At 47.6% G+C, this 20,750-nt stretch overlaps 1 protein-coding gene across 1 annotated transcript in view; it reads right to left on the bottom strand.

The window, feature by feature from the left end:
* Positions 1-5,547: 5,547 nt before the first annotated feature.
* Pard6g (par-6 family cell polarity regulator gamma) overlaps positions 5,548-20,750 on the bottom strand; it is a 67,846-nt gene continuing 52,643 nt past the window's right edge. The window contains exon 3 of the mRNA XM_075968204.1: positions 5,548-8,217. Within this exon, the coding sequence (XP_075824319.1) occupies positions 7,361-8,217 (857 nt within the window). The 3' untranslated portion in view covers positions 5,548-7,360. The remainder of the gene's footprint in view (positions 8,218-20,750) is intronic.

Here is a 20,750-nt window from a genome sequence, read left to right on the forward strand (position 1 = left end):
ACCAAACAACCTTGGTGCAATTTGCGTCTCCTCCCACCTTCTGTATTGACCTCTCCCCAGTTAAAGCCCCCTCCCCATTTTTCCATTCATATCACTGGTATCTTGCTGTTCTCTCAAGCACCCCCACCCCCACCACAGTCCCTTTATGTTTTTCTGGTTTCTTCAGCTACTTCATTAATAACTTATATCTGGAGACTTGGGGGTCAGAATTGCAGACGAGAGAGGACACATGGTGTTTGTCTTTTTGGGCTTGGGTCACCTAACTCAATATCATCTTCTCTAGATCTATCCATTTACTATATTTTTAGAATTTCATTTTCTTAATAGTATTCCATTTGTATATGTCCCACATTCTCATTATCTAGTAATCTGTTGAAGAGCGTTTAGCTTGCTTCCATTTTCTGGCTATTGCCATTCGGGCAGCAATGAACGTAGCAGAGCAAGTATCTGGAGTATGTTGAGTGCTTGTTCATACGCTAAGAAGAGGTAGAACTGGGTCAGATGGTTGGCTTATGTTTTTGAGGATTCTCCATCCTGATTTGCAGAGAGGCTTCCAGTTTGCTCTTCTACCAACAGTAAATGTGGCTCTCCTTCTCTCTACATCCTTTCCAGTGTTTGGTGGTGGTTTGTTAATGTTACCTCAGCCACTGACTGGAGTTGTCAGAGTTGTTGTAGTTTGCATTTCTGCAATGCTAAGGATGGTGTGGTATGAAAGAAAGTCACCAAAGGGCGTGGCGCTGTTAGGCGGTATGGGCTTGAGGAAGGGTGTCGCCGTGGGGGTACTGCCCATTGTATCAGCCCACTTCCGATTGCCTGTGAGTCAAGGTGTGGGAACTCTCAGCTCTTGTCTAGCACCATACCTGCCTGCATGCTGCCTTGCTTCCTGTCAGAATAATGGACTAAACTTCTGAACTGTAAGCCACCACAGTTAAATGTTTCCCTTTATAAGCGTCAGGGTGGTCATGGTGTGTCTTCACAGCAATAGAGGCCTCACACAAATGGCCAACACATTTTGAGGTATTTGGTAGCCATTTTAATTTCTTTTTAATAAAACTCTATTCAGATTCATAGCCCATTTTTTTAATTGAGTCATTTGTTTTATTGACTTTGTTTTTGGTTTTTTGAGACAGGGTTTCTCTGTAGCTTTGGTGCCTGTCCCGGAACTAGCTCTTGGAGACCAGGCTGGCCTCGAACTCACAGAGATGCGCCTGCCTCTGCCTCCCGAGTGTTGGGATTAAAGGCGTGCACCACCACCGCCCGGCTTTTGACTTTGTTTTTTGAGTTCTTTGTATATTCTGGATATTAGTCATCTAGCAGAGGTATAGCTGTCAAAGTCAATTATTTCCTTTGTTCTACAGAAACGAACTTGGCAGTTGGTGACCTTAATTCCTGGACATAACAGAGTCCTATTCAAAAATCCTTTTCTACACCTTCTGTAGGGTACCACCTGTGTTTTTTTCTAGCAGTTTTAGCATTTCAGGTTTAAAATTGAAGTCTTTGATCCACTTGGAGTTAATTTTTGTGCAGGATGCTAGATATGGATCAAATTACATTTCTTTGCATGTGAACATCCGGCTTCCTCAGTACTATTTGTTGAAGATGTTGTCTTTTCTCCAGTGTATAGTTATGTTATTGCCAAATATCAATCAGACGGCCATAGTCACATGTACTCATGTTTGGGCCTTTTGTTTTAGCCCACTGGTGTATATGTTTGTTTTTGTGCCATTACTATACTGTTTTTAGTAATATATAATATGCCTTCAAGTCTGGAATGGTAGTCACTACAGTATTACTGGTTTTTTTTTGTTTGTTTGTTTAGGATTGCTTTTGCTATTTAGGGTCTTTTCTGGTTCCATAAGTATTTTAGGATTCTTTTCCTCTTTCTGTGAAGAATGTTGTTTGTATGTATTTTGACTGGAATTGCACTGAACCTGTAAATCTAACATAGACCACAAAACAAACCTTATCAAGTTCAGAAAGACTGAAATAATTCCATGCATCATATGACTGTTGTGAAATAAAACTTAAAATTGACAGCAGAACATCGCTAGTAAGTACATAAACTCATGGAGATTAAATAATTCATTACTGAATGATGAATGAGTCAAAGAAGAAATCAAGAAAGAAATAAGGGAATCTCTGGTACTAAATGAAAATGGAAACACAGAACAAAAACCTTTAGGGCGTATTCAAAGTAGATCTAATAAGGAAAGTTGTAGCTTAAAGTGCCTAGGTTAAAAGACCAGAAAGAGCACAAATAGCTTAATGTTGCAATTAAAACGGGGTGTGAGGCTACATGTCTCTGATCCCAGCACTGGAGAGGAGAAGCAGGTGAATCTATTAGAGACCAGCTGTTCTACATAGAGTTTCAGGAGAGCCAGCCAGCCAGAATAGGTAAAAAGAACAAACCAAACTCAAATCAACTACATGGCAAGAAATGTAAGTCAAAGCAGAAATTAATGAAATAGAAGCAAAGAAAATAATCTGGAATGCAAGAGCTGGTTCTGTGAGAAGATTGACAGACTCTTGGCCCAACTAACCAAATGAAGACATGATCCAAATGGACTGAATCCGAAATAACAAGGAAACATTACAGCACCATCAAAGAAATTCAGAATACTGTAAGATCATACTTTAAAAAAAAAAGCCTCTACTCCATTACATTGGAAAATCTAAAGGAAATGAAAGAATTTCTTGATTCAAACTAAGAAAGTTATGCCAGGAAAAGATCAAAAACCTAAGCAGCTATAATAAATGAGGAGATTTGAAAGAGTAATAAAAAAGCTCCCCCCCGTCCCCCAAAAGCTCAGGACTAGATGATTTGCAGCAGGATTCTTCTAGACTTTCAGAGATCTCTAGCCAATTCTTAGATCATTAAAAAGAAAGGCAAACACTCACAAACTCACTCTATAAAGCCAGGAATACTTTAATATCAAAACTAGGTAAAACATAACAAAAGAATAAAAACTACAGACTGACGTCCTTGATGAATACAGATGCAAAAATGCTCACTAAAATACTAGTATATGAAAACAGGCATATATCAAGATCGTCCGCTGTGATCAAGTTGGTTTTATTATCCCCAAAATGCAGGGATAGTCCAACATACTTAAGTCAATAAATATAATAAATTATATAAATGGACTTCAAGATCAGAATTGCATGATTATTTCAATAGTTGAAGAAAAACCTTTGACAAAATCCAACAGTTTTATGATAAAAGACCTAGAGAGAGTAGGACTGGAGGGAATGTCCCTCAAAGTAATGAAAGCTATGGAAGTCAAACACAGCCAACAGTATCCAAATGAGAAAATCTTGAAGCAGTCCCATCCATGGCAGAAATAAGATAGCTGTCCACTATTCCCAGTCCTTTTCAAAATAGTGCTCAAAAACTAGCTGAGCAATAAGGCTAATGGATACAAATAGGAAAAGAAGTCGTATTATTATGATTTGAAGATGTTTTGGTATACATAAGACTTGATCTTAAAATTCCTACCAGAAAACTAGAAACGATTTCAGCAAAATGGTAGGATACAAAATCAACTCAGAAAAATTAATAGCCTTTCTGTACACCAACAACAAACACAGAAAGATCTTGGGCACTCCCATTTAAATAACCTTCAAACAGAATAAAACATCTTGGATTAAAACTAAAGAGGGGGGACAAAAGCTCTACAATGAAAAATTTAAATTTCTGAAGAGACTGAGAATGACTAAAAATTGAAAGACATCCCATGTTCATGGAAGAGTAGAATTAATATTGTGAAAATGATCATCCTACCAAATAAATTTTTTTTTCTTTCGAGACAGGGGTTCTCTGTGTAGCTTTGGAGCCTGTCCTGGAACTCGCTCTGTAGATCAGGCTGGTGTGGAACTCACAGAGAAACATACCACTGTCTCTGCCTCCCAAATGCTGGATTTAAAGGTGTGTGCCAGTATCACCCAGCCCACCAAATATATCTTTAAAAAGACACACTACTAGTGATATCTCTGAGTGGAGATAATTTATGAGTTAAGTGGTCAGGATTATAGTAATAATCTTCACAAAGCAGGTAGGTACCAGTGATATAATGTCTGCCCGTTTTGATAACAAGTTTTGGGACCTGCAGGCATCAGATGAGTATTACCAGCAACCCTTCGTTCCTCATCTGTGTAGTTACTCTAGGATTGTTTCTTGTAAAACCAAAAATGCTAAATAACCTTACCTTCATTGGCTGGAGGTCAGCTCCTAGGCAGCCTCTGTCTGTGCCCTGAGGTTGTGACATGGATTCTGTGGTGGTTTGAATGAAAATGGCCTGTTACCTTCTATGTTTGAATGCTTGGTCCCCAGTTAGTGGGACTGTTTGGGAAGGGCTTGGAGGTGTGGCCTTGCTGAAGTAGTGTCACCGGGAGTGAGTTTGAGATTTCAAAAGCCCATGGCAGTCTCTCTCTGCCATCTGGAGATGAGGACATACTGCTCTCAGCTACTGCTCCAGTGCCATGCCTGCCTGCTTGCTGCCACAGTGACCTCCAGCTGTCAGCGAGCTCTCTTCCCGGCAATAGAACAGTACCTTCAGATGCTCAGATCAGTATGTGCCTTGGTTCCCACCCAAGCACCTGTCGTTCACACTGCACCATGAGAGTGGTTGTGAAACCCAACAGTTTCAGAGTGTGTCAGACTGTAAGGTCAGCCGTGCAGGGACTCGAGGTTTCTCAGCTCTGACCTGGAGAGGTTGTAGTCTGGGATCGCAATGAAGGCAATCACTGAAGCCAATGGCGCCATTCCTGCCAGGGCGTACGTGTGCTCCCTTGGGGTTACTGGTGCGTGGGGCCAGCATAGTGCTTGAGACTTGAGTGAACCCTGAGGATGGCATTATAGTTTTAATGTCAGAATGATAATGTTAGTAAAAACTCTATAAATGACATAAGGGAAGCTGTGTAACGACTCAAGAAACTTTCCCCAAAAGACTTAAAAGGAATATTCTGAATTACCTATCAGTCTGAGTGTGGGTCCATTTTTCTCTTCTTTAAAATAGTAACAGCAGCACTTAGAAAATGTGCAAGGGTTAAGTGAAAAAAACGATGACACATGATAGACTTAGAAATGCCAGTCCGTCCTTTCTATGTGGTCAGGTCATCTCGCCACTGGCACCCAAACTCTCTCCCCTTATTCCAAACACAAAGTATATATGGAGGTTTGAATGAGCATGGCCTCCATAGGCTCATATATTCGAATGCGTGGTCTCAGTTGGTGGGAAGGTTTGGGAAGGATTAGGAGGTGTGGCCTCCTAATATCACTAATATCACTAGAGGCGGGCTTTCCAAAGCCTGCACCATTCCCGGTTAGCTCTCTGTCTGTCTTGTGCTTGTGAATCAGGTGTGGGTTCTCAACTGTGCTCCAGTGCCACGCCCGCCCGCCCGCCTGCTCCTTGCCATGATGGCCATGAACTCACCCTCTGAAACTATAAGCAAGTCCCCAGTTAAATGGTTTTATAATTTACTTTGGCCATATCGTCTCTTTACAGCAACACACAGTAATGGAGAGGTATACCAGTAACACACTTTAACTCAAAAGCAAAAAAGTTTTTATTTTCTGATATATAAAACCAAAAAAAATTTAATATATAGTGACATAGATCTTTTTTTGGAAAGAAGAGATGAAATGTGGGAGTGGAGGTCCGCTTAGATGAACACTCAGGCATCCACTGAACGTGCAGTTCCTCATACACCAGCTCGCAAAGGGCAGGTGGAGCCTGTCTGTTGTTTTTAGTTCCCTTGATAAACTGGTTGACATCTGCCAAACAACTTAAGCATGGTGAGAAACAACTCTCCGTCTTGGTAGCAAACCCAGTGTACTCAACACAAGATACGAAGCAATAGCTTAGCCGAGAACAACTCTTGTGGTAACTGATCGTCAGTGTTTTGGTTCTGTAATACTTGTAATAACACACATTGCAAGACACTTTTTGCACAGAGACTCAGGGAGCATCTTACCCTTGTGCTCAGAAACAATGGTGGACGATCCTTGGCACACGACTGAGAAACAGACACGACTGAGGAGACAATTCTCCAGCAAAAGCTACTTCTGTCCAAGAAACAGTTCTCCAAGGGAAAAGAATTAAGTTCTTCACTTAAATTCCAGTCAAAGCACAACACCGGGATGCAGTTTCCTTCTGCCATTCATGAAGTCAGGGCAGTTCTGCCTCCGACCAGCAGGTGGAGCTCTCAACCTGGAAGGCTGGGAAGACACTTTAAAACCAGTATTTACATGAAAGATTCACTTGGTCAGTTTGTTCTCAGTTAATAAACACGCCATTCTCTCCCCGACACTGTATCCAGACAGAAAACACAATTCATATAAAATTTAATTGGGTCAGGCAATAATAAGCCTCTAAGAAGGTCTAAAAAAGAGTATCTGTCAAAACTATTAAGATTCACGTGATTTGTTCTCATTAAGGAAGCGCGTTCCTGCCCCTGACCACCATTCTAGGAGCGCACACTGACACGCTCTAGTCTCCTCTGATAAAAACAGGCAGCTGCTTTAAAAGCAAAGCTAACACGTACATCCACCCCACCGCTGTGGGGCTTTGGAGGTGTGGTGTTTGTCCCTCATTTCTGCTGAAGACATTTTAAACCTGCGCTGGTCAGTCAACCCAAAGAAAACACTGCTGTAAACATTGGCTTTTACTCCTACGTGGCCTGGCTGGACCTGGCTGGGCCTCGCTGTCCAGCCAGCAGAGTGGCCGGCTTCTTAAACTCCCTGTCAGAGGCAGACGGCAGTGGCAGCCGACCTGAGGCTGGGGCAGATGTGGCCACTGTAACCCCAGGGGCTCCGGGGTATAGGCCAGTGGGCCTTCTGAGCTGGCTGTGAGGAAAGCCATCCTCAGACAGTTCCCGTTTTCCTGTCACAGCCACGCTGGGTCAGTAGAGCGCTCAGGCATCACAAGATAGTTTCACACGAGCTAGTTAAAAACATGAATTTTACTATTTTAAAAAAGTTATCTGTAGAGTTTCGTTTTAAAAACCAGAATTTTAAAAAATACTCTCTGTACTTTAGTATTCTGTTCCACTCTGCAAAAGTTCTGGCCACGCACTGAGCACAGAATATGTTCAGGTGTGTGTATTTTTAAGTTCCATGATAAAATCCTATAAAAATAGACAGTTTTCTTGTCCAAAAGCTTAAATAAAGAATAGGACTTAGGAATGATGATGAAAAAAAAGAAAGAAAAAGTACGCAATTATTTTTCTTATTTTAAAATTGACATAAAAATGTAAAGTATTTCCCTTTGGAGTCACTATTCATCTAAGAGTACTACACGCTACTTGGCACTCGCCACCCGTGGGTCCCGCTGCCACACAGCCTGGCCAAGTGGCTCAAGTCCTAGAGAGTGATGGCCGGCCCGTGCTCCTCCACACCTCCTTGAGGGAGGACCAGGCTGTGTCGCGGGTCTGGTTTCAGAGAACTGAGAAATCTATGGATACTGCCATTGCTCTCCCGCCCAGAGCTATGCAGGACCATGTCCCTGTGCAGCCTGTGGGCAAGGCTGGTACCATTGGCCCTCGAGAGGCTGCCCGGAGGGACGGCCTGTGTCTTGGGAATGTGCTGAGGTTCCAGAGCCCCCTCAATGACGATGTCAGCTTCCTCGTCGCTCTCCATTTCCTCAGGGTGGAAATTCTGCACGACATGGGTGGCCGGCAGGCTGTGGTGACTGGTGGTGCTGTCCGTGGACTGGGCAGAGCTACCGGATGTGCGGCTGCTGCGGACCACGTTGTTCCTTTGGTTGGCAGGCTTGACAGTGACAATGAGGTTGTGGCTGTTGGCAATCATCATGTCTGTGACTTGATCCAATGTCTTTCCAGCTACCTCAATCCCATTCACCTCCAAGACTTCGTCATTCACAGCCAGTAGCCCAGTGCTCTCTGCAAGGCCCCCAGGCACCATCCGGGAAATGAAGATGCCGGGGACTTTCTCTAGCCCGTGGGGGGTCACACGCACGCTGGTGCCATCTCGAATGTAGAAGCCCAGCGGCTTTTCGCAGCCATGTCTGTAGAGCCTCACTCGGCGGTGCGTCTCAGGGAGGATGTCCACATCAATGATGGAGGACACTGGGCGGAAGTCATGCGGCATGCTGATGTTGAGGTGTGTCCGCCGGCGCAGGCCCTCATCCCTCAGCGTCACCAGCACCTTTTTCTTCCTCGATAGAGTACCTGTTCCGAAGCTGTAGTGGTCTGCCTCTTCTGAAACAGTCCAGAGAGAGGAAAGTGAGTAGTGTCTCCCATGTGGGCAGGAAAGAGCACAAGTATTGCAGCATCCTCATGCAGCCCAGCCAGGTCTTTCTGCTACCTGCCCTGCAGCTGCCTCCCCAGTCTGAATCCCGGAAGTACTCTCTCTGGGACTTGATGTGCAGAAACACTGGGTGGCGGGGAATTACCTCCCTTCCCAGTGTTTACCTCCAAACTGGCTCCAGGTCATAAAGCCGAAGTACTTAGAGGGTAAGAGGTGGAAAGAAGAGCCCACAGTGAAGAGAATTAGCAGAAGAAAGAAGGGTTAAACATCTGGAAGGCTGGCAAAATCAAAAACGGGTCAATCCACAGCAGGGCCTTGGCGGCAAGAAACTTCTGCAAAGGAGGCTTAAACCACAGCAGGGCCTGGTTGCAGGAAACACCCGCAGATATACGGTTGGACTGGGGGGCTTAAATATACCCCCAAGTCTACAGATGATCCCCGTTGTTTCACCTTCCAGCGGCTGGGACTGAGAACACGGTCTGCCTTAGGCTAACCCCTCTGCTCTCTGTGAGCGCCCTGGTGCCAGCAGCACACAGGCCCTGGCATAAGGCATTTCCTAGGGAATTGTTCTTGGCTGTTTTGGATCAGTGGCTGATGAGATGTGATAGCACCTTTCACCAGCAGGGTGACAGACCATAGCGAGTTGAAACACGTTTACATGAATGAACTGGCCTGGGATATGCTGAGGGAGTAGCCTAGTCTAAAGCAGAGTTTTTAAAAGATGAAAGGCAGTAGCCCGGTGTTTGGGAATGCTGAAGAGAGCATTTGCTCAGGTTAGAAAAACACAGCACATTTATTTTTCTATTAAGACTTTTCTATTTGACACGTGAGGCCATACGAGAAAGCACACTGGGACTCAGATCAAAGGCCTCTGCAGTCCCCATGGCTCGCCTCCCTGGATACACAAGTGTCCGTTTTATACGCTGCTCCCGTGGAGTCTGCGCCTCATGGTGGCCTCCTCTGCATGGACTTGGGATGGTGTGGTGCCTGTCTTTGCCAATAAAAACCTGGCTAGGAAACTGTTTCTCTTCCCAACACCCCCGTCTTCAAAGCCTGACCGTTTCTCAGACCCATGCCCTTACAGCAAAACACTGAGAGGTGGCCCACTCACACCCTGTGCCCCAGCACTTTCTAATACTGGCTTTCTCGCTGGTGTGTCTGTAAAAGACAGAAGATTGATGGAACAAAAAGAACCGGGCCACAGGCAGGGAAGAGTGGATAAGAGGAAAGAAAAGGAGAACAGAGTAGGAACAGCCTGGAAGTTAGCAAGATGGACCCAACACCTAGGGAAACTTCTTGCCATTCTTCCTGGAAGAAGACTAGTGGGGAAGTCTGGAAACGACATGGAGAGGCAACCTGAATGCGGGAGAACCAGTGCCAAAGAGGACAGCATCTAGGTTACAAAGCCCCACTGCAGCCGAGACCCTTCTCGGGCAGAGATCCTCATCTGGTAGTGTGCTGAAGGCTGTGTGCAAGAGGAAGCACCTGTCTACAGGCAAGGGCAGGAAAAAATCTCCCGCTACGGTCACAAAGCAGTTGTTAAGAATGGTGACACCTTCATGGCTAAGCATCAAGAACTGCCATTAATACCTGTTGAAGGTACTGCCTGAAGCTAGAAGCAAGGCTAGCCCTGGAGTCGACAGGTGGGCTCACTGTGAGCCTGCTGCTCCAGGGAGAGAACCTCACACAGTCACTGAGCCAGAGCTTGGAGCGGGTTTCTGGAAGCCGTCAAGCAATGGTTTGTGGTGTGGACTCAACTCCTTCCCTCAGCTGAGCTCCTCTGCACAGGACCCCCAGAAGCTTATCACTGGCACCCCACAAGCACCAGCCTCTGTGTTGTGAAGAGCCCCGGACACCACACTGAGGCGGCATCAAGCAGCAGCAGCTATGGAAATGCAGGAAGGCGAGACCTGAGACCTGAAGAAGAGGTGTGAACGTGCTGCGCAGTGCAGGGTGAGCGGAGGGCTGTGGGGCAAATTCCCCAGACCTGAAGCCGGTCCTCAGCCCCACAGCTTCACAGGGCCAGGTATTGCTCTAACACATGGACATGAACTTGTGCTCCAAATTTCTAACCAAGAACCTAATTAAATGGATGCATTCTATCTGTCTCTTCTGCGTGAAGGTGGGACTTTTGCCTCTCCTGTAAAGTGGGGCCTGGGGCACTAAGACATTGGGCCTCTTATGTTGGAGACCCTGATATTAAAAGCAGTAAGACTCAACAAACCAGGTTCCCTAACTTTTGGCTTCTTAGGTGTTGGCTAGAACCTAGTGTCCGGCCCTTGCGTCTCTGGCCCTGATCCTGTCTGTATTTCTAGCTCCCATGTTCATTTAACTATGAACCAGGCAGCTTCAGTAGCTCTAAAGGTTCTGACAAGGCTCTAAGGTTCCTTTAGGCCCATCACACTGACCATCCGAGCGTTCTCACTTTTCGGCATAAGATGCTGCTCCACAGACACAGAGGGAACAAGTGGACCCTGGGAATTTATGGGACTGTGTTCTGCTGCAGGTACCCTGCCGCGGTTCCCAGGATGGTGATGTCATGTGTGAGATGCATGTGCCAGATGCATATGAAGGGCTGGGACGGGACAGCTCTGGATGTAGCATGCGATGAGGTTAGGCACAGCCAGAGGGGTATCAGGGCAGCAAGCCTGGAGCTGGTGCTCCTGGCATCGGCAGAGTGGGCAGGACCTGGGTGGAGCCCCATGAAGGGGCAGAATGGCGTACTACTGTGTCTGATATCCAGGAACCTGTGGAAGAGGCTCCCCCAAATGGAGCAGGTGCCACTAGTGCCCCCTGGCTTCTCCTCACCGACTTACTCCAGGCTGGTTCTGGAAACAAGTCCCACTGTGGGTGGGGGCTTGTCTCAGACGCTCTCATGCCTGTGGGGGATATGATGACCCCTGCTCATGGGGCAGGACTTGCGCTCTCCCTGTGTAATGTGCTGTGCTGGCTGACTATGCTCGCACATCAGCTAAGCAGCTCCAGAGTGCTAGCCCGGGTCTAGGACCTATGCAGCGAGGAGGGCTACGCTCCAGGTTATAGCTCCACGTTACAGTTATATCTGAGAACCATGAGCTGGAATGTCGGAGGCCATGCCTACCACTGGCAAAAGGCTGTGTGAGGAAAGGGCATGCTGGCTTCTGGACAGGAAGCAAGCGAGTGAAGTGTTCTGGGGACGCAGACAGACGCCTCGGGAGGCGAAGTAGTGTGTATGTGAGTCTGGCCTTTCTGAACTCTCGGGAAATGGTCCACTCTCGACCCTGGACTGTCTTCCCAATAGCCCTGTGCAGAACACACAATCCCTGGCTGCTCCAAGACATCAGCGAAGGAGGGAGATGAGCTGCAGCCACAGTCTGGCATGCAGGGTTTTCAGACAGCAATGGGTTTCTATCTCTTTTTAATATAAACCACCACACATGGACTTTATTTGTAAAAAATCCCAAACTCTCTAAAAATAAAAATGTTCTAAAGAATGCCCCATTCCTAAAATTCCAACCTTGGTTTCTGAAGTAAATACCTTTAAAAAGAGCAAGACTGTCATAGCTTCTTCACCAAGCAATATGCTAACCCTTCTATTTTCTACAAGCAAACAATTAAAAGAATTTCAACTTTTTGAGCTGAATATATCTTGTTTTCCCTCATATTTTCTTTTTTAAAAACTTGTTTCAAGATGTCCTCAATAAAAGGACATGGATGGAAAAGTAAGTTTGATCCTGGAAAAACACTGGAGGATATAGGTCTTCAAGAAGCTTTTAAAGAGAGATTTTCTTACAGACAACTCCTTATACATGCCTTTGACATGGTTAAACTCCCGAATGCTGAGCCAAGCCTTTACTTGGTGAGGAGAAACCTGCCTTTTTCAGGACTCTGGGGCCGTTCTCCTGGACAGTGCCCATTTACTGGAATTCGCAAAGGGCAAGAACAGGAAGATCCCCCTCCTCGTGTGCTGGTCTCCTCCAGGGAATACAGTTGTTTGCTTCTGGGTCTGGGGAAGCCTACAGCTCGGCGTCGAGCTGGTCCTGCCGAGCTCTCGTAAAGACCCCCTTTCATTATCCACTCATCATGTTGGATGAGGATCAGAATGGGCGTCAAAGTCTACTTCAGACTGCTGCTGTGTATCATGGCCATAGACAGAAAACCCAAGAGAGGCTGACTCACTGATGCCACGTCTAACAATGGATGGTGGTGAGGTCCCAGCGCTGGCAATGAGCCACCCACAACCTGCACCGTGAAACCCAGTTGGGCAGCCCTTGGCAGCTTGGCAGCCCCAGGCAGCGTTCTTCTCTGTAAGCAGCTGCCGAGAATTACACTGCCTCTTGGCTCCTAAGGAGACTCACCTGACCGCTTCAGCCTCCACTGCCCTGGGACTCCTGGCTGCACCAGACAGATGCGTCTGGAATCGCCAGTCATCCTGGTCTAGGCCCTGGGGCACTGCATGTTTGCACAGGCTGTTTCTAAGCAGCAGGGAGCTTCAGGCTAGGGTGCAGGCTCTGGAGCCGCTGCACTGGTCTCGCCATGGGTAAAGCAGGACCATCTGCTCCATGACCTCTGCTCCCAGCATCATGAGGTCATGTACTTCTGGGATGTTTTCCAATGCTTCCTTGCTGTGAACAGTTGTATCCCTGGTGTTTCCATTCCCAGAAAAAGCACAGACACAAGAAAACAGTGTCTCATCATCCATCAGGAGCAACAGGCAGGCCAGGAAGGTACGCGGTGATCTCTCCACTCATCCTGGGGACCTTCCCCCTGAACAGTGGATGACATCAGTTCTGCCCTTTGTTTATTCTGCTAAGTCTCCCAAGGGCGGCAGCCTGAACGTGTGTCTGCATGTCCCCTAGACTGGGAATACAACAATCCCCACTGAATAACAAGCAAGTAAGGGGCTTTGTGTCCCCTGATATGAACACCGAGCCCAGCTATTTATTTGTTCAAGATGATCCTGCAGGTGGAGCAGAGCTATAGCTACGACACGGCCTGTCATGAGGCGTATCTGGGAGCAGCCTGGTGGCCACACGCTGGCACAGCACACAACTGTCACACTGTCACTTCAGCCACAAGGCACCAAGGAACAGATGTGGGGACATCTTGGGGAAAGGCGGAAGGGAATGTGCCTCACCTGTCCTGCCGCATGCTCCTGGCCATGCTCCTGGGCCCAGCAGGTGTTCAGAACAGCCCTGGCTTAGAAGACTATGTATTTTCCCACAAATGCCTGTCCTAATGACAGTTGTTTTAGATGACATAATTTTATTTATGTTAAAAACTTTTAAGACAGGGTCTCAACTGTGTAGCTGGCCTTGAACTCACAGAGATTTGCCCACCTCTGCCTCTAAGTGCTAAGGTTAAAGGTGTGTGCCACCACTAGCTGGCCTTGAACTCACAGAGATTTGCCCACCTCTGCCTCTAAGTGCTAAGGTTAAAGGTGTGTGCCACCACTAGCTGGCCTTGAACTCACAGAGATTTGCCCACCTCTGCCTCTAAGTGCTAAGGTTAAAGGTGTGTGCCACCACTAGCTGGCCTTGAACTCACAGAGATTTGCCCACCTCTGCCTCTAAGTGCTAAGGTTAAAGGTGTGTGCCACCACTAGCTGGCCTTGAACTCACAGAGATTTGCCCACCTCTGCCTCTAAGTGCTAAGGTTAAAGGTGTGTGCCACCACTAGCTGGCCTTGAACTCACAGAGATTTGCCCACCTCTGCCTCTAAGTGCTAAGGTTAAAGGTGTGTGCCACCACTAGCTGGCCTTGAACTCACAGAGATTTACCCATCTCTGCCTCTAAGTGCTAAGGTTAAAGGTGTGTGCCACCACTAGCTGGCCTTGAACTCACAGAGATTTGCCCACCTCTGCCTCTAAGTGCTAAGGTTAAAGGTGTGTGCCACCACTAGCTGGCCTTGAACTCACGGAGATTTGCCCACCTCTGCCTCTAAGTGCTAAGGTTAAAGGTGTGTGCCACCACTAGCTTGCCTTGAACTCACAGAGATTTACCCACCTCTGCCTCTAAGTGCTAAGGTTAAAGGTGTGTGCCACCACTAGCTGGCCTTGAACTCACAGAGATTTACCCACCTCTGCCTCTAAGTGTTAAGGTTAAAGGTGTGTGCCACCACTAGCTGGCCTTGAACTCACAGAGATTTGCCCACCTCTGCCTCTAAGTGCTAAGGTTAAAGGTGTGTGCCACCGAGCATGCTCACCACACTTTTCTAAGCGATGTACCCACAGGGTCACATGACCTAGTTCCTCACAATCTGGCGTTTCTGTGTGAGTGGCCCACACAGTATGATGCTTTACCCACGCTGAAATACTTTAATGGCTAGATAAGACCCCAGTGTATGGGATTTCCTGAATTCTTTAACTCAGCCTGCTGTCAGACATTCAGTTAAATTTCAGCGTCACCTGACAGTGATGATGACGCAGGTGGCTTGAGGTGTGTACGTCACTGTATGTATCCTGAAGGTGAGTCTTGAAGGTGAGTCCTTGCCACAAGCCCCTCTGGGAACAGTAGACAATAAAATACCTTAGCTACTCCAAGTTATGCTGGCCCTTTATGTCCCGATTCAACCACAGAAACAAATTCAAGAAAACGCCATCAATGCCAGCATCTCTCTGTAATAATGGACCAGCCTGGTGTGTGCTTGTAGCATGGCAAGTGGCCTCAACACGGCAGTGGCCGTAGCCATCCCTGCGCATGAGCAAGAGGCTGCTAGCTGGAAAGGGAATGCTTCTGAAAAACAAGAAAAAAGGAAGGCAGAAGGCAGGAGACAAAGAACATGCTTCTTGTTCTCTTAAGGATATCAGAATGATGGACCGTTTGCAAGACTTGAGTTGCTTGGCCAGCATGCCCACACAAGTGCATCCCCCAGCCTCAACTTGTCTGTGGGCAGCCCGAGACCAGACAGTGTCTCTCCCCACATTACTCAAATGTAGACATACGGGAAACATCTTGAAGAGCCACACCACTGCACACAAAACAAGCCGGAGCAAGATCCTATTTCTAACAACAAAAGACACATCGATATTTTAAAGCCTGTCAGAGAAGTTGAAAAGCCACGAGTTAAAAAGGAACCCCAGATTCTCTGGCAGTTCTGTCTCCCACAGCTTTGTCTTGAAGGCTTAAGATTTATTCCCTTCCTCTGCTTTCCCTTCAACCTCTAGCCTCTAGGGCACCCCCAAGTGATACCAGTGCAGAAAAGCGCATTATGGAATTCCCTGTGTGAGCAGCTCGAACACCAGCCGTGGGGAAGGGCTCGTGAGCATATGAGCACATAGACCCTGCAATCTCAGAGCTGCACGCAGCGTCATGCTCAGGCCGAGGGACGTTTGCATCTGTGCTCTCCCGCATGAAGGCAAAGCAGCGGCACAGGCTTATGTTGTGGGTTTCTACTACGTTTACTACGACAGACAGCTGCCTCAGCTCTGCCGGACTCTGCCGTCAAGACTACGACAGACAGCCGCCTCAGCTCTGCCGGGCTCTGCCGTCAAGACTATGGCAGACAGCCGCCTCAGCTCTGCCGGACTCTGCCGTCAAGCTCAGGGCTTCTGGGAAGAATGAGGGCCACAGGTCTAACATGTCGTATGAGCCCTCTACCGCTGTGACCGCCTCTTCAAGGCTGTTTCTAGTCAGACAGCGCGGTTCTGAAGGGGCAGCCTGCTACACAGGTCTGACATGTCGTATGAGCCCTCTACCGCTGTGACCGCCTCTTCAAGGCTGTTTCTAGTCAGACAGCGCGGTTCTGAAGGGGCAGCCTGCTACACAGGTCTGACATGTCTATGAGCCCTCTACCGCTGTGACCGCCTTTTCAAGGCTGTCTCTAGTCAGACAGCGAGGTTCTGAAGGGGTAGCCTGCTAAGTACAGTGTTGTCCACCTGTTATCGGCGCCACAGTGAGGCTGAGACAGAGGACGGAGAATCTGAGGCCAGCACGAGCTATACAGAGGAACCCTGTCTTTAAAATGAAAACAGAACAGCCCAGACCCCCCAAAAAAATGGGGCTCACAGCCAGAGCAGAACAGGAGGTGATGGTGGCTCCCAGCACTTTCTGGTAGAATGTTGGTGACCGCAGGAGCTGGCCTGGCTGGGCCTTAGGTGCCTGCTCATCCTGAGAATTGCTCATTTGAAAAGCCTGTTTCTCTAGGAGTCTATCATGCTGATTAGGCCTTGAGCTGCTGGGCTTCCCTGAAGCTGGCTGGTACCCAGAACTTCTTGCAGCTTCTATCTCCCACACACTCTGTGGGAAAGGCCAGCATGGCGAACATCCCTGTTCTTTATAGAAAGTTTCCATGATCAAAATCAAGAAGGGACAGAAGAGCATCCATGGGTTGGTGAGGCACTGAGACCCTTGACCCTTGACCTGCTGCCTGGGTACTAGCCCCCATTTGCTCTCCGTCCATTTGGTTTTAGCTTTATTGACTGACTGACTGACTGACTGACTGACTGATTGATTTAGAACCACTTTTAGAGTCTGCAATTCAGTGATTGCTAGTATGCGGAACCATTGCCACTACCCAGTCACAGGACGTTCCTATCACCACACAAGAAGCCTGTGCTACTTACGTCCTCGCCTTCCTGCCCTGATAACCTCTTGACCTCTCAGTAGTTCTTTTCGGGTTTCACCTGCTTGGGGCATTTTTGTATGAACAGAACCAGGCAACACAGTTCTTTGTGTCCGGTTTCTTTTGGGCCATGTAGTGTTCCCACTTCCCAGTGTTTCCTTAAGTTTCTACCATGTTGTACACGGTAATCTCCTTTCATGGCTGAATTCTGTTCCCTTTCTGCAGATGCCTGACATTCGTGTATTCATTCAGCCAACCCTATTGGTTATTTCTACTGTTGCCTAATGTGAACAGTGCTGCTGCAAACACCTATGCCTACAAGCTTTACAGTTATCAGTAATCATGGTGTGTGTGTGTGCACGCACGTGTGTGTGGTTGATGGGGACCTAACCCAGGGTCTTCCTTGCACATTAAACATGTACTCTGCCTCTGAGCTGTAGGTTAATGTGTTAAGGACCTTGTCGACTGTTCCCCACAGTGGCTGTAACATTTTCATTCTGCACATGGAGGGAGGGTTTGCGGTTGCTTCCCTATCTTCTTGATAGTATTGGGTTTTGGCCGCTTGCTGATGTCATGGTGGGTGTGGAGGGGTTCCGATTTGCATTTCCTCGTGGCCAGAGATGCTGAACACCTGTTAGGAGCTTGTGGCAGCTGTGTTTGTTCTTCGGTCAGACACCTATTCAAGATCTTTTGTTCGCTTCCCACTGTTTTTTCTTTTTCATCACTGACCTGAACGTTCTTTATATATCTTAGATACAAGTCCCTTAGAAGGCAGAGGATTTGCGTGTATTTTCTAACATTTTCTAAGATGTCTTTTCACTTTCTCAATAGTGTACTTTGGGATAAACCAGAGGTAAAACCATAGTTTAACATTTTTTTAAAAATATTTATTTATTTATTATGTATACAATATTCTGTTTGCTTGTATGCCTGCAGGCCAGAAGAGGGCACCAGACCTCATTACAGATGGTTGTGGGCCACCATGTGGTTGCTGGGAATTGAACTCAGGACCTTTGGAAGAGCAGGCAATGCTCTTAACCTCTGAGCCATCTCTCCAGCCCCCATAGTTTAACATTTTGATGTTCAATTTATATTTCTTTTGCTTGTATTGCATGTGTATGTTGTATGGGTGTGTGTGTGTGTGTGTGTGTGTGTGTGCTCTAGTAAAGAACTAATCTCCAGGGAACCAGCATTCTTCTTTCTGCTCCCTGCCTGGGGATAAAACATGACTGACCACCTCATGCCCCTGCCACCACAGTTAGAGCAACTGCTGCCGCCATGCCTTTCCTCAAACCAATTGAGCCCAAATTAAATCCTCCCTTAAAAAACAAGAATCATCTCCAGACCCAAAGCTATGTCCTCATACGTCGCTAAGCACCAAACACAGTAACTGTGGCCCCAGTTTATGAAAGCAGATCTGCAAGCATCACTCTTTGCTTCTCCCCGCCTGAGAGAACTGGATCCACCCTGCCGAAGGCCAAGAAAAGGGGCGCGATGTAAAAATGAATGGATCAGTTTTAGAGACCAAGTGCTACCATGAAGAGCCATCAGTGCCTCCAATGTTACACGGACATACGGCACATCAGGAACGGTGCTGCCTTGGGCCACTGAAGAACCCAGGCAGGTAGAAAGACAGCAATCTGTGGAACTACTGGGAAAGGGAGTAGGTTATGGCTGGCACTGAAACAACCTGTTTGGAACAGGACACAGTCATACGGAAGGGCAATTATAACCCAAAGATGTCGACTTGCAGAAAGGGGAAGAAAGCAAAAATTGGTGACCATCCCCCAAATAAGTTTCTTCAAACAGTTCTTTCTTGAAAGTTGAGAGTAAAAAGAAAACCAAATGCCGACAACGCTTTCGTGGCTGACGGGAAACGGGGGCTGGCAGCTGCAGCGTGCCTGCAGGACCAAGCCTCTCTGGCCCTCCCGTGGGCTGAGGCAATGGCAAACAGACTAGATAAAGGAACAAAGCAGGAAAGGTCCAGCTATCCTACCCCTTATCGACAGTCCGGCACTAACCTTTCCATGACAGGCTTCGGAGCTGGGCTCTACTCTTGCAGCTCACCTCAGCCTTTAGTGCTTCCGCAGAGCCCACGGCTGGCTGGGCTTCAGCATATGGACTGGAGGCGCGCGAGGGAGCTAAGAGCACACGTGCATGTGGAACTGCTCTTCCACATTTTGTCTTCATGGCTCTCTTGAGTGCAGAGCTCACTCTGTACTGCTTCAGGGATGTATGATTGCTCCGCTCCTCAGTCTCTGGGTGGGCACTGGGTGCCTACAAACATCCCTGTCACAGTGGCTGTAGAGAACATCCACCATCATCCAGTCCATCCGTGCCTCTGGGTGACTTCATGAAAGCAGGATTGCTGCCTGCTAACTGATCTGGGCTGTGGGTCTCCCACACCTGTTCGGTGTGGAGCGTCTCTCAACCCACCAATCCCAATGGGGCATCAGCCATAGCATCATGGGCATGAATACCCTGATGTCATCTGGTCAAAGGTCAGCAGGTCTAAGAGAGCCTTTCGAAGGGAAGACGCTCACTCAGTGGCTCTAGACTGAGGGTCTGCGGTTAGAAACGACCCACAGTGTGGAAGAGGAAAGAGACCCTGAATCAATGGGATGGACAGATGGCACTTCACAGACAGGGAATACCCATAAAAGAAAGGCAGGCCCAAGAGGATAGCATAGCCACTAAAGGACAGGGGTCAGGAACCAGAAGACACCTTCTCTGTTCAGAGCACATGAATACTGTCTGTCATTCAGGCTTTCCCTGAAGGAGATGCTTGGTGTTTTGTTTAAACTGAGAACACAATTGTACTTGGCCATCATAACTCTCAAGTGAGCAACAACCTATAATGTATCCTTCCTATTCTTTTTAAAACTAAAATTGAAAAGCTCCAGATATCCAGGCAAGCACCTGACCGTGACTCTTGTCCTACCTGGTCTTGGCCTCCTTGGGGAGCACAGGGACAGCTAACGTGGCCAAAAGTAAGTGCATAGGGATATCTGTAGGGTTGGAAAGAGTACATCCCAGGCGGGTTCCCAAGGGGCTTCTCCCACTGCCTACCCAGGCTCCTGTTCTCACACAAGCAGAGAATGAGCACTGAAGGAGGCGGGGCCTCACCTGGGGACCTCACCCAGCTGTGCTGGGCCCACATGCAGAGGACAGACCATGGGTCATAAGCAAAACGTATTCACTTACATAACCCCTCACTAGTCCTGGGGCACACCCATACAAACATGTGTAGGCACACACAGGATAAGCAGCTGTTCATAGGGAAAAGTGATTTTTGTTTGTTCAGTTTGACTGGACAGTTATGATTTGTCTAAAAAAAAAAACAAAAAAAAATCAACCAATGGCAAGTGAGTGAGTCCTGTCATTCTCGGAGACAGGGCCTCTCTGCTCCGTGATAATTTGGTTTGGGTGTGCAAACCTGGAGCCTTTTACCTAAATTTAATGGCCGTCTCACGTGACGCTGATCATGTGCTCATGTGTTACTGCTACTGAGGGGAGCCCCCAACTCCTGGCTGCTCTTGCTCATTGCTTACTTCCTTGGCTATAGAAGAGTGGCCGAAGGACAACATGGGTTCCTCTGAAGAAAGGAAGAACTCCCCACCGTGTTCTGTCCTTCAGAATACTGAAATTCTGCAAGGAAGGCGTGAGAGGTGTGTCTGGGGGAGCTGCAGCTGCAGCTGCAGACACACACACACACACACACACACATGACGCCTAGCCCATCCTGACGGTTGTCTTACTGGGGCAGTTTGTTAAGATGTCTCCTATAGCCCCGGGCCATTGCCTGTTGAGTCAGCACCTGGCCTGTGGTCCTCACAGGGTTGGGAGGGTGGAGCCTCCCAGAGAGAGGCAGACGTGTCCTTTCGGACAAAGCAAACCTCTGAGTGTCTTCCCACGTGATTGACACATCAGGAGAACACTGTGG

Source organism: Microtus pennsylvanicus, chromosome 4, assembly GCF_037038515.1.
Source record: "Microtus pennsylvanicus isolate mMicPen1 chromosome 4, mMicPen1.hap1, whole genome shotgun sequence".
Taxonomy (NCBI): Eukaryota; Metazoa; Chordata; class Mammalia; order Rodentia; family Cricetidae; genus Microtus; species Microtus pennsylvanicus.